Source organism: Ornithorhynchus anatinus, chromosome 2 (assembly GCF_004115215.2).
Source record: "Ornithorhynchus anatinus isolate Pmale09 chromosome 2, mOrnAna1.pri.v4, whole genome shotgun sequence".
In the NCBI taxonomy this organism is placed as follows: Eukaryota; Metazoa; Chordata; class Mammalia; order Monotremata; family Ornithorhynchidae; genus Ornithorhynchus; species Ornithorhynchus anatinus.
Window position 1 is genome coordinate 42,299,546 of NC_041729.1, and position 25,889 is coordinate 42,325,434.

A 25,889-nucleotide genomic window follows, 5' to 3' on the forward strand; every position below is an offset into this window, starting at 1 on the left:
TATACCCATTCCTGTTAGTGGCACTTTGAAGAAAGAATCACAAACACATACACATGAATATCCCCATTAGTAGCATCCTCAAGAAAGGAGACATACACATAGACACACACAGAGGATTTGATGACATATAAAGAAAACTCAATCACCTTCCTTTGGGTCAATAAGTCATTTCTCTCTGTACCAGCCAAAAAAAGGGAACAGAACTGGGCCTGTAAGATACACCCTGATTTACATCCTGGTAAGTGCAAGTTTCAGAAGTTTTACATCTGTTTCAGTTATGAAGAGGTAATAATAATAATAATGATGATAATGGTATTTGTTAAGTGCTTACTATGTGCCAAGCACTGTTCTAAATGCTGGAGGAGATTCAACATAATCAGGTTGTCCCACATGGGGCTGACAGTTTTAATCCCCACTTTACAGATGAGGTAACTGAGGAACAGGGAAGTTAAGTGACTTGTCCAAAGTCACAGAGCTGACAGATGGCGGAGTCAGGATTAGAACCTGCAACCTCTGACTCCCAAGCCCGTGCTCTTTCCATTAAGCCACGCTGCTTCTCTTAATGTAATGAGATGGCGTTCTTCCCCTTTAAGGCTGAGCGAACATCTTTTCCAATTTCTGAATTTAAAGCAATGAAAAATGATGAGTTTCTAAAATTTCTAGTATACGCAAATAACTCACAAACATCCCTCAAATATAAAATATTTTAATGAAATTTTTCAACAATATGGGACTTAAAATGTCAAAATCTAATTCTTGAAAAATCAAGTCACTCAAAAACACATGGCATACTTGCTTGTTAGGGTAATAAAAATACTTTATATTTTAAACATTCAAATCTACAAAGCACTCTGGTGTTGAAAGTTCAAAAAATCAGTAGTTCTATTAAAATAAATGTAAAAATTAAAAATACTATATTTTTCTAGTTCATAAATCAGCAAAAAAAGAACCCAATCCTCCTTTCATGCTTCCAAACTGGGGCTCTTAAATATTGACATTTTTAGAATTTCCACTTTCCTATTTATTAGTATACAGAACCCAATTTGTAATATTTTCCAAATGGCATTTCAGAATACCATAATCTTTTTAACATTGGCGAGTTTGAACATTAGTAACCTACTAAATCCAAAGCATAATAACTACGATGAAATATCTTTCTTACGATGGAAAGTGAACCATCACCAGCACATTACCTGCTCTTTCTCTGCACAAGGTGGGACCAGTAGTTCCAGGAACCGAGCAGAGCATAAAAGTTTAACAGGAAACAGGACGGATTTTGCTGCCAATGTTGGTAACTGCCATTTAATTTTAATTTCAACCATGCAAACAGCAGAATTCTGAGTGAATTTTATGAATCTGACACAGGTCATTTAATGAATATTTAAACTGCTCTTTGAAAAACAATCAGATATTCAAAATGTTTGCCGGACAACATTAAATGAGTTTTCCTGGGCTACTGAATGAGCATAAAACATCCACCTTCTTTTTATTTCATCCTTTGGTTTCTATGGTATATTGATAAAATGTATAATTTTTGGTTAAAATTGAAAGTCACTAACTCCAATCCAGAAAAAGCCAAGAGTTTAACAAATATTTTACATTCCAGAAACAATTTTCAAGTTACAACTTTCAGTACTCCATACTTAGAAGGCAACTCCATCTGCCTGCACGTGCTGTAGTAGTTCCTCGCAGAAGACTGGAGATCGATGCTTATGTTTGACTGACTCAATTTCTTTCACCAGTATATCTGGAAACAGCACACTTCCTTCTTTTAAAACCTCTGTAAAACAGTAGCAGGCTTTGAAAAAAACATCAAAATACCAAAACAGAAACCACATACAAACCCAATCCATATGAAAAATGTACTTCTCCATTTTAGAAGGGTTTCATATGCAGAGGCAAATCAACAGATGGAATCATCCAAATAAGCATTTACAAAATATCCAGTGATATTGTCGGTGTGATCTGTAAAGCCCAACCATTAGGCATGAACAGCCTTTCACAAACTGAAGGGCCATTTTATTTAAAACTTCTCCCCTTCCAGTTACTCCTAACCCATTTACTCTCCCCTTCGATACACCAAAATAAATGGAAGCAATCAAACTAATTGCCGTGTTCTTGATAATCAGCTATGTTGCTCTTGTTGAAGAGGGGAGGAGCTTGCAATTAACATGCAGATTATCAGGATTTTTGTCTATACGCTAATATTCTAGAATTAATTGTTCGGATAGGGTGATGCCCCCTTCCACCTTTAGATATTTCTTAGAGCACTTAAAAAAGAAGTCACAGTTCATTAAAGGTCTTACCTAACACTGCATTCTGGATGCCATTATCTGGGTCATCAAGATGAACCAATAACTCTTGATAAAGAAATTGAATATTGCTTTGAAAAACAAATTTTCCATCATCATTTTGGATACATTTAAGCCAGCTAATTAAGGTGCTAGCTGCCGCTGTTCGTACTTCATTTGAAGCATCGTCCATTCGTTTCAGGACCTCTAAAAGAATCAATTAAAAATTGTTATCTGGAGATTTAAAATTCAATGCCGTTATACATCTCAGTTCTATTTTAACAGATTTAAAAAATACTTTCTGCAGTTTCCCAATACCAATTGGTAGTCTTCATCAACCTTGAATGCCCAGGGTAAGTTTATTACATGTATGTAGGTTCCAGTTCTTCCGTCTTCCCTTGTATTCTGGGCTTCAGGATATTTACCAGGGACAACTGGAAGCCCTGTAAACTCAGTTTAAACTCTAAGAGAAGCAGCGTGGTCTAGTGGAAAGAGCATGAGACCTGGGTTCTAATCCCGGTTCTGTCAACTGCTTAGTACAGTGCTTTGCATATAGTAAGCACTAAAATACGATGGAATGAATTGTTCTGACAATAGCATGCAGGGTAATAATGTTGGTATTTGTTAAGCGCTTACTATGTGCTGAGCACTGTTCTAAGCGCTGGGGTAGACATAGGGGAATCAGGTTGTCCCACGTGGGGCTCACAGTCTTAATCCCCATTTTACAGATGAGGGAACTGAGGCACAGAGAAGTTAAGTGACTTGCCCACACTCACACAGCCGACAAGTGGCAGAGCTGGGATTCGAACTCATGAGCCCTGACTCCAAAGCCCATGCTCTTTCCACTGAGCCACGCTGCTTCTCTAGTGACCTTGGGCAAATCACTTAACTTCTTCAACTGCAAAATGGGGATTCAATACCTTTTTTCTTTCCTACTTAAGGCTGTGAGCCCCCCTGCGGGACAGGAACTGAGTCCCACCTAATTAACTAGTATGTGTCCCAGTGCTTAGAACAGTGTTTGACACACAGTAAGCTCTTAATAAGTACCATAAAACAAAGAAACTCTGCATCTTCTCAAAACTGTCATTCATATTCAGGCTTCACTTAGTGGCCATTTGTAGAGAGAAGTGGAATAAATCAGTCGATTAATGTTATTTATTGAGTGCTTACTGTGTGCAAGGGACGGAAGGGACCAGCTCTGTTGAGCATTGTTTTAAAAAACGAGATCATTTTATGCATTCCAAGTGCAATACAACATTAGTTAATTCACTTCTTGAGGAAACTAACTTAAAAATGCTTTAGAACAAATAGCATAACTGTCTAATGACAGTATAGTATTTAGATTGTGATCTCTTGGACTCAATACAGTTTTTAGCACACAGTAAGCGCTTAACAAATACCACCATCACTATTATTATTATTAGCAGTAAAGTTCAAAGCAAAGATTAAATGAGAATATATCTATATCCATATGACTCTGCTGCCTATGAGAAACTATGTGAAACTCATGACAACAGTTTGTGTAGCCTGGGGTCTGTTGCTTACTGGGTTCACATGGCTTTTTCCTTTCTTGGCTGAGGCCCATCCCTGCAGTTCATATTTGAACCAAAATGTTTTGCAAAAGTGTTAAATAATGGATAGTTGTGTTTAGGATGTTGTATTGCACTCTTCCAAGCACTTAGTACAGTACTCTGCATATGGTAAGCACTCGATAAATACCATTGATTGTGATGGGAAAGGCAGAATTAATCCATCAAGGAAAATGAAAAATAATAAGTGATTAATATTAATCATGATTATTATTAATAATAAAAATACAGGAATTTGTTAAGCATTTACTAAGCACCAAGCACTGGTGTAGATACCGTATAATCAGAGAAGCAGCATAGCATAGTGGATAGAGCCAGAACCTGGGAATCAGAAGGTCATGGGTTCTAATCCTCGCTCCGCCACTTGTCTGCTGTGTGGACTGGACAAATCACAACTTCTCTGAGCCTCAGTTTCCTCATATGTAAAATGCAGATTAAGACTTTGAGCCCTATTTGGGACAGGGGCTGTGTCTAACCCAATTTGCTTGCATTCACCCCAGGGCTAAGTACAATGTCTGCCACGCAAGTAAGGGCTTAACATATACCACAGTAATTATTACTAACCAACACAGTTCCTGTCCTACAAGGGGTTCACAGTTTAAGGGAGAGAGAAGAGACATTTAATCCTCATTTTAGAGGTGAGGAAACTGAGAATCAGAGAAGTGAAGTGACTTGCCCAAGGTCAAACAACAAGCCGGTGGTGGAGGCAGGATTAGAACCCAGGTCTCCTGACAATCCAATCGTTCTCCAGATGGACAGATTTGAGCTCTTTGCACTAATAACAACTGTGGTATTTGTTAAGTGCCTACTATGTGCCAGGCACTGTTCTAAACACTCAGGTAGATACAAGCTAATCAGGTTGGACACAGTCCTTGTCCCACATGAGGGTGTCACGGTCTTAATCCCCATTTTACAGATGAAGTAACTGAAGCCCAGAGAAGTTAAATGACTTGCTCAGGGTCCCAGAGCAGCAGGTGGCAGAGCCAAGACTAGAACCCAGGTCCTTCTGACTACCAGGCCCATGGTCTGTCCATTAGGCCACGCTGCTTCTCAGGCCACACTGCTAGACCAGGAAAAAATGATGTTGGAGCTGAATGTCTGGTGGGGCTTTTCAGGAAAAGGATACAGTTCTCTAAAACAGGCTTTTCTGTTCCACTTCCTCATTTACAGTTTCTCTCCGCAGTTGTCTTGGAGATTCTCTTTAGCAATGATTTTTAGCAATATAGTTTGTACCACACATCAGTAGGGTCCCTAAATAATTTTGTACTTCTACAGTGTAATGCATAAAGCCCCCAAAACTGCCGTTGCCTTATTAATAAATTCTTCGTAGCCATGCAGATGAAGGTTTTTCAGTATTTTTTCCCTAGGTGGAAGGTTGATTGGTATAAAACATGGCAAGCCCTTAGAGGTGTCAGGCAGCATAATGTGAGGACGCTGCTCCCTCTGCTGTCAGCCTGCTAGCCGCGCCGTTTGCAAATAACCTACGATGTGATTACATTCCAAATGTCCTACTTTTATAAACCTCAAAAGTTCCCCATCCATACCAGTTAACAAAATGGTCCCTGGAAAAATCCACCATACTGAGTAGCTAAGAAAAGTAAAGAGTTGTCAGATCAACAAAACTCTGCCTCCTCCTCACTTAAGTTAATGATGTATATGGATAGTAATAATAATGTTGGTATTTATTAAGCGCTTACTGTGTGCAGAGCCCTGTTCTGAGTGCTGGGATAGATACAAGGTAATCAGGTTGTCACACGTGAGGCTCACAGTCTTAATCCCCATTTTACAGATGAGGGAACTGAGGCACAGAGAAGTGAAGTGACTTGCCCACAGTCACGCAGCTGACAAGTGGCAGAGCCGGGATTCAAACCCATGACCCCTGACTCCCAAGCCCGGGATCTTTCCACTGAGCCATGCTGCTTCTCTAATAATAATAATAATGATGATACACTGCTTCTCCAATAATAATAATAATAATAATAATAATACTGTTGGTATTTGTTAAGTGTTTACTATGTACCAAACACTGTTCTAAGCGCTGGAGTAGATACTGGGTAATCAGATTGTCCCATCGAAGGGCTCATAGTCTTCATCCCCATTTTACAGATGAGGGAACTGAGGCACAGGGAAGTTAAGTGTCTTGCCCAGGGTCACACAGCTGAGGAGCCAAGATTAGAACCCATGACCTCTGACTCCCAAGCCCGGGCTCTTTCCACTGAACCACGCTGCTCTATATAGATCTATAATTCTATTTATTTATATTGATGCCTGTTTACTTGTTTTGATGTCTGTCTCCCCCATTCTAGACTGTGAGACCGTTGCTGGGTAGGGATTGTCTCTATTGCTGAATTGTACTTTCCAAGCGCTTAGTACAGTGCTCTGCACACAGTAAGCGCTCAATAAATACGATTGAATGAATGTTGCATTAGCTGTAGTAAAGACATTTACTGAGCACATAGTACACTGTACTATTCGCTTGAGAGTACAAAACAAGCAAGTGACATACTCCCTTTCCACATGTAGCTTTTATTCTAATGATGGAAACGGGGATAAAAATATTTACAAAATAAATGCGTATATATCTGAAAAATCATATGTACATAATAATAAATAATAATTATGGATCTGTTAAACACTATGTGCCAAGCACTGTTCTAAGCCCTGGGGTAGACACAAGGTAATCAGGTTGTCCCACGTGGGGCTCACAGTCTGTGCTGAGGCTGGGGAACAGGCAGATATTTAAGTGTTAAGATGGCTGACAATTGTGCCAGAAATTCAAATTTGGGACCGATTTGATCTTAATGATCATCACCTCTTCTAAACAGTTCATCAATAATCTCCATGAGCACTTCTGTTTTCTTACCCTCAAGGAAGAAAACTGCAGCTATCCAAAATTATTACATGTGAACAGAACTTCAGTAACATGGGAAAAATTTCTGTATGGTGTTTTTTTTAACCTATTTTTTTCTGCCTTGAAGAATCACAACGAAAATGCATTTTAACTGTAAAAATCTTGACTCCATTAAGCCAAGTTTTAAAAAGGAGCAAAATTCCCATTTACTTCTCAGGACTGCCACTCAACATCCCAAAAGTTTTAGATTTTTATTTATTGATTTTGGTCCAGAGGAAAGAATGCTGTTCTGAGATAGCAGAAGATCTGGTGTTGGGAGGCATCTCTCCTCATCCACTTGCTCATTGAGAGGCCTTGCCTGATCAAGCCCCCCTTTCCGCTTCTCCTACTCCCTTCTGCGTCACCCTAACTCATTCCCTTTACTCATCCCCCTCTTCCAGCCCCACAACACTTCTGTTCATGTCTGTACTTTATTTATATTAGTATCTGTCTCCCTCTCGAGACTGTAAACTCCCTGTGGGCGGGGAATGTATCTGCTTGTTTTGTTCTGTTCTGCTTTGCTGTTTCCCCCATTTAGACTGTGAGCCCGTTATTGGGCAGGGATTGTTTCTATCTGTTGCCAAACTACACATTCCAAGGGCTTAGTACAGTGCTCTGCGCTCAATAAATACTATTGAATGAATAAATACTATTGAATGAATGTTTATTGTTACACTGCACTCTTCCAAGTACTTAGTACAGTACTTTGCACACAGTAACCTCTAAATAAAAATGATAGAAAGAATGAATACTCTCCCAAGCGTTAGTACTGTGTTCTGCACAAAGTGCTCAATAAATATGACTGACTGATGACCCAGTGGCAACACAACGGGCAGGGACAAGACAGCGTCAGTGGCATTCACAAGCCACTAGCATCATAATCAGTTCCTCTGCATAAGTTCGCCATCCTGAGGTCACAGCGTGGCTTGAGAAGCAGCGTGGCTTAATGGAAAGAGCCCGCTCTTGGGAGTCAGAGGACGTAGGTTCTAATCCCATTTCCACTATTTGTCTACTGTGTGGCCTTGGGCAAGCCATTTAGCTTCTCTGTGCCTCAGTTATCTCATCTGTAAAATGGGGATTAAGACTGTGAGCCCCAAACGGGACAACCTGATTACCTTGTATCTACCCCAGTGCTTCACCCTCTCAGGGTCACACCCGGAGAGCTTCCAGTACTCTACCAGTCTCGGCTACGGGAGGGTCAAACAGAGGCCTACCCATTCCATTCCTAGCTTGGGCAGTGGCTAGCCAGTGGGTGACAATCTGCTACAAGTCAAAACTCTCCTGTACTGGGCAGTAGCAGCACGGGAGAGTCGAGGACAGAGACAAGTTTACTGCACGGAAGGCAGCAGTGGTAATAATAATAATAATGACGGCATTTGTTAAGTGCTTACTATGAGCCTGACACTGTCCTAAGCGGTGGGGTAGATACAAGATAATCGGTTTGGACATGTTAACCGCTTCCAGATTTTTACCAAGAAAACTCTGGATCCACTACCAGCACAATCGCAGATGGAGAGAAGGCGTTCTGGGAGAAATGTGTTGATAGTGTCGCTATGGGTCGGAAGCGACTCGACGGCATAAGACAAGACCCCATTGCTTAGAACAGTGCTTAGCACATTGCGCTTAAATACCGTAATTATTATTATTATTACAGGACTGAGGCTCATCCTTGATGGGAGACTCCATCATCCTCAAGAATAATCACAAGCTTTTCAATGACAATTGGAAGGCATTATGCTTGGCACACATTTCACGAAGTAATAATAGTGATAATAATTGTGGTATATGTTAAGCACTTACTATGTGCCAGGCACTGTATTCAGCACTGGGTGGAGAATACAAGCAAATCAGGTTGGAAAAAGTCCCTGTCCCACATCGGGCTCACAGTCTTATTCTCAATATTACAGATGAGGTAACTCAGGCACAGAGAAACAAAGTGACTTGCCCGAGGTCACAGAGCAGACAAGTGACGGAGCCAGTATTAGACGCACGACCTTCTGATTCCCAGGCCAGTGCTCTATTCACTAGGCCATGCAATATATTTCCTGGAGCGTATCAAGACTAACTCTGTGTGCAGTAAAACCTTCGGCTCTTTTATTTTTCATAGTAACAAGTAGTGAAATGTTTTGGGAATATAATGGACAGAGGAAACTGCGTGTGATGCAACACAAACCACACTTGTTACAGAAATGCTTTGATAGGTTTTGGGGAAAAACAAAGCAGGGCATGAAGAAGAAACCAAAAAGGACTAGGATTTTTCAGGGAGGTTGAGTCATTTTAGAATAAAAGGGAGGTTGAGTAGTATTTTCTGAAAGGGAGCAAAAGGTAAATTGAAAATAGCATGGATAGAATGAGAAAAAAAAAAAGTCAGACATCCCTGATGAAAGCACATGTATAAGAGGCTCACGAAAGGAAGCCTAAGAACTGAACATAAAAAATGGACTCTTCTTCTCTGGAAGTAACTGAGGTTCATCAGCTAGGATATCTCCAAATATATTTGGCACAGATGCTGAATCACGTAGTGGTTATAGTAACCTAGCAGCCCAAAATGTGTTAAACACTGCCAGGTGATACTGAAATCCTATTGCTCAGCAAGGACCATCCTGTCAAACAGTTCAGATGGAGTAGGTACTTGGTGCCCAACGGGATTTCAGTATTGCCTTAATACTGTCCACATTTTAGGTTGTCAGGTCCCTATAAAACACTATATGATTCAGAATAAATGTCAAATTGATGTGGAGCTTTTAAAGAACATTATTAATAGGCCAGGGTTCTTAAATCCTCACAATTCAAGACTGATATACATTGGATCTCTCTGACCATTTCCCATATCATCTGCACCAAAGGTGGGGAAGGGAGAACGAATACAGGTCTGTCAATTAGGCTGTGTGGGAGCCGCTTTGACAAAGTATGTGCTAGAAAAAAGACAGAAACGCTTGGCTAAAATGAGGTTTCTGGCTTGTGAGTAGTTTTCATTTCTCTCTGCCCTCCCTTTGGAGTTGTCTGTAGCTCCTCATCAGCAGGGATTGCAACTACCAATCCTACTGTACTGTCCTTTCTCAGGCACTTAGTACAGTGCTCTGCACGCAGTAAGAGCTCAAATATCATTGATCGACAGTCAAAAAATCCCTCTGTGGCACTTGCTGAATGTGCTCTGGAGTTAGGACTGGTTTGGCTTGCTTAGAGTCAGCTTTCTCCTTTCTCCTGACCCTGTTAAGTAATTTTCTATGTCCAAATCCTGAAACGACCTAGTGGATGGCAGAGAAAATCTACCCTTTCAGCTGTTTTTTTTTTTTTTAGTTGTCATTTGTTTTTAAAATGGCACTTGCTGAGTGCTTACTATGTACCAGGCATTGCTCTCTAAGCACTAGGGTAGATGCGAGATAATCAGGTTGGAGACAGTCATTGTCCCACTGGGGCTATAGTCTTAATCCCCACATTTTACAGATGAGACAACTGAGGCTCAAAGAAGTTAAATGAATTGCCCAAGGTCATAAAACAGACAGGTTGTGGAGCCAGGATTAGAACTCAGTCTTTCTGACACCCGGGCCCATGTTCTCACCATTAGGCCATACTGTTTCTCTTATTCACATCTTTCTTCATTTCCACTGAATTTTCTCCCTGATCTTTTCCTGGGTTACATTTTGGGGCTCGATCATGGCTAATATATGGGCATCCTACGGACTAAATAGCCTTCCTTCATCTCTTTAATTCTTACAAATCACCTTTGAGGACCTTTTATGGGAAAGAAGCCAACAGCCTTCAGGAAGATAGTCATTAAAAGAGACATGACAACCAGCGTGTGCACTCTTGAAAAAGATATTTTCAAACAACTGCAGAAAAATAGAAGCAACACAAAGTCAGACCAGTGGCAGATTCTACGGTGCATGGCTGAATTAAGGTTTTTTAAATTAATGATAATAATAATGTTGGTATTTGTTAAGTGCTTACTATGTGCAGAGCATATTCTAAGCACTGGGGTAGATACAGGGTAATCAGGTTGTTCCATGTGAGGCTCACAGTCTTGATCACCATTGTACAGATGAGGTAACTGAGGCACAGACAAGTTAAATGACTTGCCCACAGTCACACAGCTAAGTGGCAGTCAGAATTTGAACCCATGACCTCTGACTCCCAAGCCCGGGCTCTTTCCACGGAGCTATGCTGCTTCTCTACAAGAATTTTACATGAATGTATATACCTGCTAGAAAGATGTTACATAAACTGTAGAGTATACATGGACTCAAATAATGTCATACCAGGATAAATCTTGAGTAACTTATCAGGAACAATCATATCCCCACAGGATTTTAAAAATATGCTAATAATCCGGCATGACAGTAGCCGAGTCATTTTAGAATCTTCTTCCAGAGTGGTGATGATCTGAGGTAGCAACAGTTCTTGGACTTCCAAAACCTACAATTGATATAAGCATTAGGAATTTCACTGTTAAAAAGCCATCTTTCAAATCACAATGGTTTTTGTTTCCTTAGAAATTATTTTACAGTAAATCACAGACACGCTGAGCTTGCTTCTCCCTTATATTGAAAGGGATTTTAATTCAACGATGTGGGATTGCCTGGGGTGAAGGAATGGAAAATAATTCCTCTCCCTCTCTGCAACCTTACTGGGATGCCCTTACTGTGGAAGAGCAGGCAGTGGGGCAGGAACATCCCATTTCCACCTCACATTTCCCTTGGAGTCCCTTCCCTCTGGATGTTCATTCCTCCCACAATGCCCTTCTCCCTCAATTGATTTTTCTCCATTTCCTGGGCAAAGCATAGGTACTTTTTACACTGTATCTTGAAACTGCTTCTTCTGAATCATTGAGCAAAGAAGTTATTAAGGAGATAGGCTCTTAGAGTCTCAGAATATTCCCTTTTAAAACTATTTTAGGAGCTATTTAAGTCAGGATTTAAAACCTCAAGAGAAGAGGAGATGAGGAGCAGCAGTGCCCTATCTTTTTCCCTTCTCTCTCTTCCATACCTGCTGTACAAGCCCTTTCTTCTCTTGACTTCCTTCTTCTGACTGTTCTAACTACTTGTTCTGGCAGCACTTAATGGTGGTATGGTCTGAATGATGAGCTAGCTGCCTGGGGCACCAGACAGGGCAAGGAAAGAGATTCCCAATTCTTCTCCCCAGCTTCCTGAACTAGACGAATTGGCTCAGGGGAAGAACTGAAGGAGCAGCGTGGCCTAGTGGGAAAGAGCTCGGGCCCGGGAGTCAGAAGGTCCTGGGTTCTAATTCCGGCTCTGCCGCTTGTCTGCTGTGGGACCTTGAGCAACCACTTCACTTCCCTGGGCCTCAGTTACCTCGTCTGTAAAATGGGGATTAAGTCTTTGAGCCCCATGTGGGACAGGGACTGTTTTCAACCTGATTAGCTTGTACCCCAGTGCTTAGCATAATAGTAAGTGCTTAACAAATAACCTTAAAAAAAATCATCCAGGGGCCGGGTCAGTTTCTGGGGTCCGCGACTGCTTATCCAGAATCACGGCAGCCTTCAGTGGACAGACTATCCTCAGACAGGCTCTGTTTTTCCCAAATATAATTAATCTTAACTTTAGTTCTGGGGTTATTGTTCATATCACTGAAGGTTTTAAGGCCTTTTGCAGGATAGTACAACTTTAAAGGAATTAGACTAGATCCTCATTTCTCCTTTTTATGCTCTCCCCACAGAATATCCTTTCACTGAATTTTAAGAATTGGTTCCTCAAACCAACCGCGACTACTATGCTTTCTGCTAGGCGTGACCTAGGGCAAAGAGGACGGGACTGAGTCAGAGGTCATGGGTTCTAATCCTAGCCCTGCCATGTGTTTGCTGTGTGACCTTGGGCAAGTCACTTCACTTCTCTGCACCTCAGTTACCTCATCTGTAAAATGGGGATGAAGACTGTGAACCCTACGTGGGACAGGGAGTGTGTCAAACCTGACTACCCTGTATCTACCCCAGAGCTTAGAACAGTGCTTGGCACCTAAAAAGTGCTTAACAAATGCCGCAATTATTATTATTATTATTATTATTCCTGTAGTTTGGTAGCTCAGTGAAAACTATGTCTTGGTGAATTTTAATATTCTGAAATCAGGCTTCAAGAAGGTAACTATATAATGTCTGAAACGACCTTCTATCAAACGGGCATAACGAAAGGTGTTGCTCATACACTCCATGAGCAGTTTTAAATTTAAAAGTGTTATTTTCTGTACATTTTCTCTTGTTGCTAATGCTTACTCTAGACTGCAAGCTCGTAGTAGGCAAGGGAATCTATCCACCAACTCTGTTGAACTGTGCTCTCCCAAGTGCTTAGTACAGTGCTCTGCACACACAGTAAGCACTCAGTAAATGCCACTGATTGATTTTTGCATACTAACCAATGTTCTCTTAGCAGAAGCAAAAACTTGAGTTTTTCTATGTTTGTAGTCCTTGAAAAGCAGCAAGACCTAGTGGATTAGGAGTCAGGAGACCTGGGTTCTAATCTTGTCTCCACAACTTGCCTGCTGTGGGCCCCTGGGCAAGTCACTTAATTTAACTGTGCCTTAGTTTCCTCATCTGTAAAGTAGGGATGATATACCTATTCTTTCTCCCCTTAATCTATGAGCCCCATCTGGAACAGGGTTTCTATCTGATCTGTACTGTATCTATGCCATTGCTTGGCACAGTGTTTGATACCCAGTAAAAGCTTAACAGAATCACCAGTATTTATGCAACAATAAAAGGGCAATCCCCTTCCTAGTGCATCCTTAGGGTCTTATTTAAAAAATGCAGCTGCCACTCTCCTCAATTTGCAACTGGCCTTCAAATTAAGCGGAAAGAAACACCTCAATCAAAATGGGACACCTAAAGTACAGGATAACATCCTCACTTTTGGCAGGGTGCACCTAGAGTGACACAATAACAATGGTGACTTGGTCACTCAATGGCATTTATTGAGCGCTTACTGTGTACAGAGCACTGAGCTAAGTTCTTAGGTGAGTACAACAGAGTTAGTAGACTCATAATAATTATGGTATTTGTTAAGCACTTACTATGAGTCAGGTACTGAGCACTGGGGTAGAGATAAGCAAATTGGGTTGGACATAGACCCTGTCCCATGTGGGGCTCACAGTCTCAACCCCCATTTTACAGAGGAGGTAACTGAAGCACAGAGAAGTGAAGTGACTTGCCCAAGGTCACACAACCCACCACCTCTGACTCCCAAGCTCTGCTCTTTCCACTAAGCCATGCAGCTTCTAGACTGTAAACTCACTGAGAGCAGGGAATGTGTACACCAATTCTGTCCTATTATACTCTACCAAGCACTCAGTACAGTGCTCTGCACAGAGTAAGTGCTCAATAAATAAGACTGACTGACTGATTGAGAAGCAGCATGATGCAGTGAATACAGTACAGGCCTGGGAGTCAGAAGGTCAAGGGTTCTAATCCTGGTTCTGCCACTTGACTTCTAAGTGACCTTGGACAAGTCCCTTAACTCCTCTCTGCTTCAGTTAGCTCTTCTGTAAAATGGAGATTGAGACTGTGAGCCCCACGTGGGACAGGGACTATGTTCAACCCGATTCATTTGTATCCTCCTCAGCCCTTAGTACAGTGCCTGGCACTTAGTAAGCACTAACAAATACCAAAATCATTATTATTATTATTATTATTATTACTGATTATCCCAGCTCTGTTGCTTGTCTCCTATGTGACTTTAGACAAGTCAACTTAACTTCTCTGTGCCTCAGTTACCTCCTCTGTAAAATGGGGATTAAGACTGGGATCACCATTTGGAACAGGGACTGTGTCCAACTGAGTAGCTTGTATCTACCCCAGGGCTTAGTATAGGGGCTGGCACAGAGTAAGCATCTAACAAATACCATTAAAAAAAAAACCACCCTGTATTTCACATGTAAAATCCATCCTTAAAATCTCATTATTACTTGAGTCGGTCTAATATTTACTAATGATTTGGAGTTTGGAGGAACAATTTGGGCTCTTTTGGATACGATGAAAAAAAAATTGGCATCCTACCTGTTCTGTTGACAGCATCTCGCTGTAAATAAGAGCCCAAAGGCACGATACGGCTGTGGTTCGGATGGCACCTGCTGTTCTTCCAGCATGCCACTGCAGATTTGGAACCAATATGTCTTTTATCATAGTCTCAAGGTATTCATGAAATTGTCTACAGTCAGAATGAGAAAAACGATAAGCAGAGTGGCTCGGAAGGGATAGTTTTAATTTAGAAAATTCACTTGAAAAAATAGAACCTGATGAATATGAAACAAAAATATTAAACTATCTCAATGCAAAAATAAGGTAAAAAGGAAATCCTGCTTGTAACATCTGAGAGTAAAATATTCTCCAGCCTAAACAATCTCCATTTTAAAGTGGAAGCAGAAATAGATCCTTAGATAGAAAACCTGAAAAACAAAGACGAGTTATGCACATTACAAACCTTGGAAAGGGATGTATAAGACTTTGGACTAGACTCCCTATTAAGAGCCCACCAAAGGAAGGCAAATCGCCACTCCTGGCTTTCCGGCCTGCAAAATATACTGATGGAGAAATCCACAGGGGCCAGGACTTATTCCAAGCCAGCTGAGTCTGAAAATGAGGTTCTCTCTCTGTATTCATTCATTCAATCGTATTTATTGAGCGCTTACTGTGCGCAGAGCACTGTACTAAGTACTTGGAAAGTACAAGTCAGCAACAGAGAGAGACAATCCCTGCCCACACTGGGCTTACAAGGGGGGAGGCGGCGAGGGCACCTGGTCTTTGGTCCTGTCATGAGGCAATGGGCCTGCACTCCCCAGCCTCCAGTGCTTGTCGGGAGTTCTTGCCAGCCCTCCTAGGCCTGCTCTGGGAACACTTTGGTCAACCTGTCCTGGCCTCTGCCTTTCATAGAAAAGCAGTTCCAAACAAAGTCCGACCAGAAGGAAGCAATGTGTAACTGCCTAAGGAAATAAAAGGATAATCCATCATTAGTGGAAAGAGCACGGGCTTGGGCATCAGAGGACATGGGTTCTAATCCCAGCTCCACTTGTCTGCTGTGACCTTGGGCAAGTCACTTAACTTCTCTGTGCCTCAGTTACCTCATCTGTAAAATGGAGATTAAAAGTGTGAGCTCCATGTGGGACAACCTGATTACCCCCCAGCGCTTAAAACAGTCCTTGGTGCACAGTAAGAGTTTAAATACTATTATTATTATTATTAAATCAAAAGGGATATCATCATAGAAGCACAAATATCACTTCCCCTGGCATTCCCTTCAGGGGATTCTCCTCAGGAATTTGGCACTCCACTCCCCACCGGAAAGGTGTTATACTGGAGTGATAAGAGATTGCGAGATACAATCTTAGGACTGAAATAGAGGGTTTCACCCAGTGCTTGAATCACATATACACAAAGCCAATATTTGAAAAATGGTGCATTCTTATCGGTTAAACTACACGCTCCATTAAAAAGTTCACTTTTTTGCTCTGTTCCATTTTTAGTTTTAATAGCTTTGAACATTTATAGGAAACTTGGATTAGTTTCCTATATAGATAGGATTTATATTTCTTCTCCAGCAGGTGGCACTTAGGAATCAACAAATGCAGATAGACAATTTATGAAAGTACATTTTGTTTAACATGATATGATTTACAACTTCAATTAAGTTTTCCAGGGGGCTTTCATTTTTAAGCTCAGGGCTGTCATTTCCTGTAGAAAGATTTAAAGAGGAATTGTTAGTTTTACTTAAAACCTACTTCTCTTTCTTCAAGGTGGTCCACATTAAATGACCCCAAAGAAAAAGTCAAAGCTTCAAGGTAATGTCTAAAATTTTCTGCTGAACCACAATGGCTTACTCTTTGGGAATTTTTTTTTTTCCTAAATGTCTTGCATTTAGCATCAGTGAGCCAAACCAAGAATAATAAGATAAAACAATTAGAAAGAGGAAGACTGTGGGCCACACAGGAGCTGCTTTAACAAGGTAAATCGGAACCTGTCAATCTGAATTGTTAAAATGTTGGAGAAGAAAAAAGGCAAATTACTTCTAAATAACGAGTTCTATTGTGTAAAGGAAAATGCACACCTGTTCATGTGAAGAGCTATCAACTCTAGATTGTCTTGTGCCTCCCCTAAAATGAGAAGTATGCTGAGTCAAAGGTCTAAACAAGTCCTCTCCAAAATTAAATCTAATAATTATAGCCTGCTTATTCTGTCAAATGGAAAAAAGCCTAACAAACTGATAAATGACTCCTTCAAATTAAACTACTTGTTCCAGGATCTAATAAAAAATTATCAGAGAAGTACCACATAGCACAGCTGTAGCTCCCACAGGGTCTAATGCATTTTGCTGCTTGCAATTCTGCCACCTCTTCTGAATATAGGCGGGTTTATGGTTTAGAGGGGCTACCTTTAAGGCCCTGAACAGTCCCACTAACCCCTAGCATATGCTAATAATTATTTTCAGTAAAGATAATACCATATGACAATGCTCTCCTATGAATTTCGGTCGATAATACTATAGAGCAAATACAAACTACTTCAGAATCAGATGGAGTCATAGTAAAGTTGACTTAATGTATTCCATCCCCTACATAAATCTTGGCTAAAATTTGGGCCCCTAAATTATGTGTTTTACTGTTCTTTAATGTCTATGGGGCCAAATTATTCTGGGTGAGTAAATTCTTCCAAAGGAATAAATTACTAAGGAACATATGTTGTAAAGCATCTTGTTCTCTTTAAAATCACTCTTTATAACTCCAAGTCTCTAAAACGTAAGTAGCGCAGCCTAGTGGAAAGAACAGGGGCTTTGTAGTCAGAAGGACCTGGGTTCTAATTCCAGCTCTGCCATTTATCTGCTGTGTAACCTTGGGCAAGTCACTTAATTTCACTGAGCTTTGACTCAGCTCTCTCATCTATAAAATGGGGACTAAGACTGTGAGTCCCAGGTGGAACCTGGACTATGTCCAATCGGATGAGCTTGTATCTACCCCAGCACTTAGTACGGTGCCCGGTATACAATGAGTGTTTTAACAAATACCATTAAAAAATACTATAAAAAAACCCCAACCTGAATACTTAAATGTTTCCCACTCACCCTGACCTTGCAGGCTAGTGCTACACAGAGGATCCTGTTGCCATCAATCAATGATCTTATTTGGCCCAAGAGCTTGGAGTAGGAAAAATGAAATACCAGTAGGCTTCGCTCCACAGTCCTACTGCAAGAACCCCTCAAGATATTTGTGCCCCCTCAAAAGCCAAAAATCAATTCACTTAGGACTTTATGTTTACTTTTCCTGATCTCAAGTTCAACAGATAATTTCCCTACGGGAATTTAAATTATAGTGTCCCTTGGTGTTGTTTAGTTAACTTTCTTCCCTGCGAGTAACAGTGACAATAGAATGAATCTTTTAAACCCCGTTGCTCTAGCAATCCAGCCCCTCTTTGAAATCCGTCACTTGGCAGTGCTTAACTTTGTCCTCAAATGGAGTTTCTTAATATGGCCCTGCAGTGCTTCCCTGAGCTGCTTCTCTGAGAAAAACCCAAAAGGGATAATGGCTGAAAGATGTCAATGAACTGCTTTATTTTAATTATTTGAAGGTGTGGATATGAATATGTGAAGAGCATTTTTTTAAAATGGTATTTGTATTTGAAACAGTATGTTTCAAATACTGTTCTAAGCTATGGCGTAGATTCAAGTGAATTGGGTTGGAAACAGTCCCTGTCCTGCACAGTGCTCATGAAGCAGGAGGGAGAATAGGAGAACTGAGGAATGGAGAAGTTAAGTGACTTGCCCAAGGTCACACAGCAAGCATTTGGCAGAGCTGGGATTAGAACCCAGGTCCTCTGACTCCCAAGCCTATGCTCTTTCCACTAGGCCACGCTTCTTCTTGCCGAGCATTATCACAATTGGGCCACTGGGCTAATCTATCTATCTTTCTATCTATGATGCCTGACAAAGATCCACGTTACTATTGTTTTAGGGTAGCTTGAAGTTTTTTCAGACAACCCAGGAAACAAAATTTCCTGCAATGTGATTGAGCTGGCTAGATGCCCAAGTGCAGGAACATACCAATATTAAACTCAGAAAGCTTGAAGAGGCAAATTATTTCCATACAAACCTTTATAATACATTAAAAACAAAGAAGCACCTCTATTTGTGATTTCTTCACCTATGAGGGGAAAAATTCTAAGACTGTTGGACACCACAAATATTCAGTTGGAATGTCATGCAAACGGGAACCTAGGAATCCATAGAGAAATGCAAGGGTATCTTGCATTTATTTGCTGGGAAAGATAATTATTATTTACAATTTTCTATACATGAAGATTAAGATAGTGCAAACTTTCTGCTAGTACTTTGAAGGATAAGGTCTAGATATTCAAATATGGTACCTAGGAAAAAATATATTTGATCAAATCTTGTTCAAAATAATTACTTTTAGCATGATTCAAACATTCATTTTAAGTGTCAATCTTCCCTTCATATAATTACAATTAATCTCTCTAGATCCCAAAACCAAAATTTTAAATAGCTCAAATGCAATAAGTCTAAAATCATTTTGGTAGACTATAAAACTATTTTGGGTTCACATTTCAAAGTAAGGAAAAGTAACAATATCTCTTTGATTATGGTTTTAAAATGCCCAGAGCTATTACAAAATATATACAGCTAATACATAAACAATCCCCTGAGAGACTTAATAATATGTCCTAAAATGCCTTGGATTCAAATCATTTCTGGTCTTGGATTTAACCCTTGCATTGTTTTTAAATAGAATGATTGGTTCACCTTCAGCCATTCTGTTTGCTGCATATACAGATCTAATAAAATACCCAGAAATAGCAAAATAATACATTACCCTGGAAAGGCAATCAAACTGCTGTCTCACTTCTTGCAGTATTCAAAGGATAAAATAACGATCACGGCCTCAATCTAAGAATGAAATTGGATTTTGCCTGCTGTGCATAGGAAGTCAAAAATCATACCTACCCTTGTGAGTTAACAGAATTGTTTGCTTTCAGTAGTAGTTGTGATAAAACAGTGAAAAGCTTTAAGCGCATTTTTGGATCTTTGGTTGGCTGAAGACATGTCTTAAGAATGGAAATGAAGTGATGAAGAGCTTCACTTAATACAGGACCTGGAAAACAAAAACAGACACCCTCAAAACGAATCTTTTCTCCTCTCGGCTCCTAATTTGGGAATGTCCTTCCTTCTCGGATTCATCCCTCCAGTCCTTCAAACCCTCTTAAAAAAGTGACCCTCTCCATTACTCATTCAGTAACTAACTTTCTCATCTTCTGAGTCATGCATCACAGCAGCTGCCTTAGCAGTCACAGCTGGATGCTGATTTATACATTAGTGCCTATTACCGATACTCTATTTCTTTATCTGACCTCTGGCATATTTGCCCATCTACTCTCTCTATTAAGCTGTATTTTTCTCGAGGACAGGGATCACGCCTTTTACTTCCTTTGACCGTTCCTCAAGCATTTAGTAGAGTGCTCTGTTCACAATAGTCACTCAATAAAATTGACACTGGAATTCTAATAACTGAACCCCAACGAACAACTCTAAACTTCTGCTTGTGTCAATATGTTTTCATTCCCACACTGCATCCACCCTTGCAAAGAAACCTAGAAAGAGGCATTAATGGTTACCCCCTCAAAAGTGTGCAAAACTGAAAGGTAGAAAGGCCACTTTTGAAGAAAATAGTTGAGTCAAGTTTGCATTTGATTTTATTTATAACTTTTGGTTTACAATCATCCTACCTCATATGTTGATTTGATAAAAACTAGTCAAAATAACCACACATCCCTCCTACAAAATACTTTTCCAAATATTGTCTCATAAAATTCAGTAACTGAACATCAATAGCAATTTGAAACATTTTAAAAATTAAACCAAATCAGTGAATACAATTTAAATGGTTAATTTTTTCCCCAAACAATTCTGAAACTTCCACAATTTTTCAGTGACCCCCTTAAATTCACCTACTGAATTAAGAAGAATCAAATGAAAATTTTAGTAAACTTTAGTGAAGATTCCAGGCGATGGTAAAAGCATTCAGTATCTGGAAATTCATTGTCTAAGGGCTGGACCAAAATAATCTCTGGTGTCTAGACTTGAACTGAAATGCACAATAACACAAGCCATAAAATATTCTGGTTTCTAAATCTCTTTGCCAATGAATTTTTTTACTTCTAAAAAAATATGCATCACTCCAATATTAAAAACTTAAATGTCGCTAAAGCACCTTTCGATACAAGGCACAGAATGAACAAAACAACAAAGGTTAAGTCTAAACTACAGTATCATACAAGAGTCAAATTCCTACAGAATGAAAAAAAGCGAGGAACTAGGAGGGAGTAGCCTCATTAAATTAGATGCTATGTGGGGGAATGAAAGGAAAATGAGAATTATGTTAAAAGGAGTTGCTGTAGCCGGCAAGCCAGAAAGCACTGACAACAGGCTATCGCTATCATGGGTGAACGCCAAGTGTTTGCTCAGATCGTTCTGGATTTATTTTCTTTCTACACTCATACATCAGACAAGTGTCTAGAAATTCCTCCATCAGACAAGGAGGAGAACATCCAGTAGTATCCAACTCCCAATATTTGCCGAAGAGTTATGATAAAATGCATGCATAAGGGGAAAAAAAAGGAGTTTCACAAAATCTGGCCAGACATTTTTCCCCTTAAAGAAAAACTGTTTCCTAACCATGCACCTTACCTTTTACTATATGTACAAAAATTTGGCATGTAATACTATATATACTCCTAAGTAGCCGCTTTGAAATATAAGGGCTTTGGAGAAGCAGGATAAAAATTGTAACTTCCATAAAACTGCTTGGCGCAGGTTTACTCTTTTTCCTATGGCAAAGAATCAAAGCAAGATGTAAAATGGATGAAAAATATTTTTTTAAAAGGCAGATAAAAAAGCAATTCCGGAATAGGTAAGAACGAATGTGCAGGGTGGTTTTTTTTTTTAAATTGATTCTTAAAAAAAGAGAATCATTTCAAATAATTGAAAGTGATAATGAACTTATGAATAAAATGTTCTTCATGAGAAGGTAAGACAGTGAAATTTAATCCATTATTGTAAGGAAGCAGACCCAGATCTACAGTGCCGAAGCTTTCTTCATGAAAAAACTCACATTAAGAAAAACTTGTATTCTAATACTCTTATACACTCTGGCTCTACTACAGCTTATAAACTGTTTCTTCCCACACCATGATGCACTATATGCAAACAATTTTGCATTGTCGTTCCCTGATTGCCTAGCAACATTCTGGCCAAAACGTGTAATGGAAACACTTGTTATGGCAGAACTGACTGTAGTTTCAGTAGAGAGATGGAAAAATGTTCTTCTACTTTGTCCAGCTGCTTGAGAGGACTTGGATGAATTGCTGATCCCCCTTCGTATCTGTTTCCTAGTCCGTTGATGGGGGAAAATAATTAGGTGTTAGGTAGGTGCTTACAAGAACAGTTCTAAATCCATAACGAAAGAATTGTGATAAGTATCTTAGTTGGATACTTATTTTGATACGTTCCAAGACAGAAGTCCTTATCTTCCCACTCAACCCCTGTCCTCCCCGACTCTGCCATCACTGTACGTAGCACCACCATTCTCACGACTCCGTAACCTTGGTGTTATCCTCGACTCCTCTTCTCTCTTTCAACCTACATATTCAATCTGTAACTAAATACTGTTGGCTCAACCTTCACTACATCGCTAAAATCCACCTATCCCTTCCTCCCTCTAGCCAAATGGTGAACAGTGACAGAGAAGGGAGTGGGAAAAGAGGAAATGAGAGCTTAGTCAGGGAAGGTCTTTTGGAAGAGATGTGCCTTCAGTAAAGCTTTGAAGGTGGGGAGAGTAATTGTCTGATATGAGGAGGGAGAGTGTTCCAAGCCAGAGGCAGGATGTGGGCTACAGGTCAGCGGCGAGATAAACTAGATCGAGGTACAGTAAGTAGGCTGGCATTAGAGGAATGAAGTGTGAGGTCTGGGTTGTAGTGGAAGAGTATCAAGGTGTGGTAGGAGGGTGCAAAGTGATTGTGTTAAAGCCATTGTTAAGGAGTTTGACGGGCAGGTGGATGGATAACACTGGAGGTTCTTGAGGAGTGTGGAAACACGAACTGAACAGTTTTGTAGAAAAATGATCTGCACAGCAGCGTGAAGTACGGTCACAGTGGCGAGAGACAGGAGGCAGGGAAGTCAGCAAGGAAGCTAATGCAGTAATTTAGGGAACAACCAATTTTAGTGATATTGTGATGGTTGATCCCACAGAATTTAGTGATAGATTGAATACGTGGGTTAAATGAGAAAGAGGAGTCAAAGATAATGCCAAGGTGCCGGGCCTGTGAGACAGGAAGGATGGTGATGGGAAAGTCAGGGGGAGTATAGGGTTTGGGTGGGAAGATAAGGAGTTCTGTTTTGGACATTTTAGGTTTGAGGTGATAGGAGGACATCCAAGTAGTGATGTCTTGAAGAAGGCAGACGGAAATGCAAGATTGCAAAGAAGGTGAGAGATCAGGACTAAAGATGTAGATTTGAGAATCAACTGCCTGGAGGTAGTAGTTGAAACCAAGGGAGTGAAAGAGTTCTCTAATGGAGTGGGTGTGGATGACGAGTAAAAGGGAACCCAGGAACAGATCTTTGAGGGACCCCCACAGTTAGGGAGTGGGAGGCACGGGAGGAACCTGCGAAGAAGTCTGAGAACTATTAATAAGGGGGAAAAGATATGGAAATTCCTACTCTGTTCCACCACTCTATTCACCAACTGACTTTTGGTTGCAGATCTGTTATGAAAGGAGGACTAAAGAAAACCTAACCATTGGAAATTGAAAGCTTTCTATTGTCAAAAGACTTTAGATTAGTAAAAGCCTCTGATATATGGTATTTACTAGCATATTTGCCCCACCCAGATTTTTAAACAGTAAATAAGGCTTACATTTTATTTCACATAACTGTAAACAATGATTGGGGGGGTGTGGGAGAGAAAAGAATGAGAGCACGACATAGTGTGGAGTTAATTAAAATTGCAGTGAGGCAGGGAAGGAGGAGAATGAATGTGTTAACAAGGGCTTCTAAAAATCCTCCATATCTTGAGTTTCCAATCTGAAAAATGGGGGTAACTGTAATTTATAACCTCTCTCCCAGGGTTGATAGAGGACAATCTGGTAAAAATGCATGCAAAAGTATTTTGGGAGGTAGTGTGTCCTATTGGAAAGAGCAGGAGTCTATCAGTCAGGATGCTCTACTTCATGATCTTGGCCAAAATCTCTTAACCTGCCTGTTTTCTCATTTCCAAAATGGATATAAGATAATTGTTCTCCTCACTGTTTAGACTGTAAGCTCCATGTAGAACAGGGACTAGATCTGATTTCACTGTCTTGCAGTGCTTGGCCTGATGCACTTTAAGATTGTTAATGCTAAAATGTTTAATTCTGTAATGCAAGTAATAACGTTGCTAGGTCTCAAACCTTTTCTCCAAGGTCTACCCGTACTAGGAAGAAACACTCAATTCTTTGTGTGAATTGCTGCAGGCAAAGAAAGAAAGGAGTGGGGATGGGAGGGTGAAGAGAGAAAAGGGACATAAAATACTTGCGCATATTTTCAGGTTAATCACAGAGTCGGGTCATAACAGGTGTATCCAAAATTCAAAACAAATAGCATCAATTTTCCTAGAAAAATCTGTTCGGTCTGTAAAACAGCCTTTAGATATTTTAAGTGAATGTCTATATTTTTCTTTCTTCTTTAAGGTTGATCTTTTTCTAGGCCCTTCTCCACTTTTTCTACATGTTCTGAAACCACTGATTTCCAGGTCTGAGCTTGCCTAAAAGAACACTGGGATAGGCCAGATTCTGGATCAAGAATCCAGAATCCAGTTGCTGCTGAGTTATCAACAGCTGTTCGATGGTGTCATGGACAGGATGGATCTTACAAATAAAGCCTCCTTCCTCCACATAAATAATTTTCTAGTCTTGGTGCTTCTTTAACTGCTGTGATTGCTAATGTTCACTGAATATCTATAATCTCTCCCATTATCTACAATATATACAATTTATTCATTTATATTAATTTCTTTCTTTCCCCACCCCCAAAACTGTAATCTTGTTTATGGGCAGGGAACATGTTCACTAACTCTGTTGTACTGTATTCTCCCAAGAGCTTAGTGCAGTCTTCTGCACAAAGTAAATGCTCAATAAATACCATTGATTCACTGACTAAAGTGTGTATTTTTTTCCTTTGGGAACCCAAAAAGAAAGTTTTGAGGCTTTTCCTTTTCCAAAGTATAATGGTTTGTTTTCATTTTACCTAAAGCAAACAATGGGACTCCAGAATGATACTTTAATAATAATAATAATGTTGGTATTTGTTAAGCGCTTACTATGTGCCGAGCACTGTTCTAAGCGCTGGGGTAGACATAGGGGACTTTACCAACATGTACCTTTTTAGGGTGGCGGGGGGTACTCCATCATTCAAAGTACAAGCTATATAGAGTAGGGAAATCAATTTGGGGGCAGGAGCTTGAGTAAGGTGCTTTAGTTCAATAAGTACACCATTTTTATGTAATTTGACCCCCACAGGTTAGAGAAGCAGCGTGGCGCAGTGGAAAGAGCACGGGCTTTGGAGTCAGGGCTCATGAGTTCGAATCCCAGCTCTGCCACTTGTCAGCTGTGTGACTGTGGGCGAGTCACTTAACTTCTCTGTGCCTCAGTTCCCTCATCTGTAAAATGGGGATTAAGACTGTGAGCCCCACATGGGACAACCTGATTCCCCTGTGTCTCCCCCAGCGCTTAGAACAGTGCTCTGCACATAGTAAGCGCTTAACAAATACCAACATTATTATTATTATTAATACAAACAATACAGCTTAAATTGTTTGGCAATTTTACAGGGTCAAATAAAGGGGATACATAGAATAATTAAGTGCCAGTCATTTAATGAAAACACAGGACTCGGGGTTGGTGATTTCACCAAGAAACTCATATTTAAAGTAGCACAAAGATTGGGGAAAATGTCGGGCGGTACCCTACACTCCAGCCAATATCGACATCCTCTGGACTGTAAGGTTCCTTGTGGGAAGGGAACATGTCTCTGTTGTATTTTACTCTCCCCAAGTGCTTAGTACAGTGATTTGCACAGTAAG

General features: G+C 40.3%; 1 protein-coding gene across 2 annotated transcripts in view; it reads right to left on the minus strand.

Moving 5' to 3' along the window:
• Positions 1-690: 690 nt before the first annotated feature.
• DNAAF5 (dynein axonemal assembly factor 5) overlaps positions 691-25,889 on the minus strand; it is a 66,349-nt gene continuing 41,150 nt past the window's right edge. For both annotated transcript variants that reach the window (XM_029058451.2, XM_039911089.1), the window contains exons 9-13: positions 19,724-19,871; positions 14,773-14,923; positions 11,030-11,186; positions 2,307-2,498; positions 691-1,780 (exon numbers count right to left, since the gene is read on the minus strand). In XM_029058451.2, the coding sequence (XP_028914284.2) occupies positions 1,644-1,780; positions 2,307-2,498; positions 11,030-11,186; positions 14,773-14,923; positions 19,724-19,871 (785 nt within the window). In that variant the 3' untranslated portion in view covers positions 691-1,643. The remainder of the gene's footprint in view (positions 1,781-2,306; positions 2,499-11,029; positions 11,187-14,772; positions 14,924-19,723; positions 19,872-25,889) is intronic.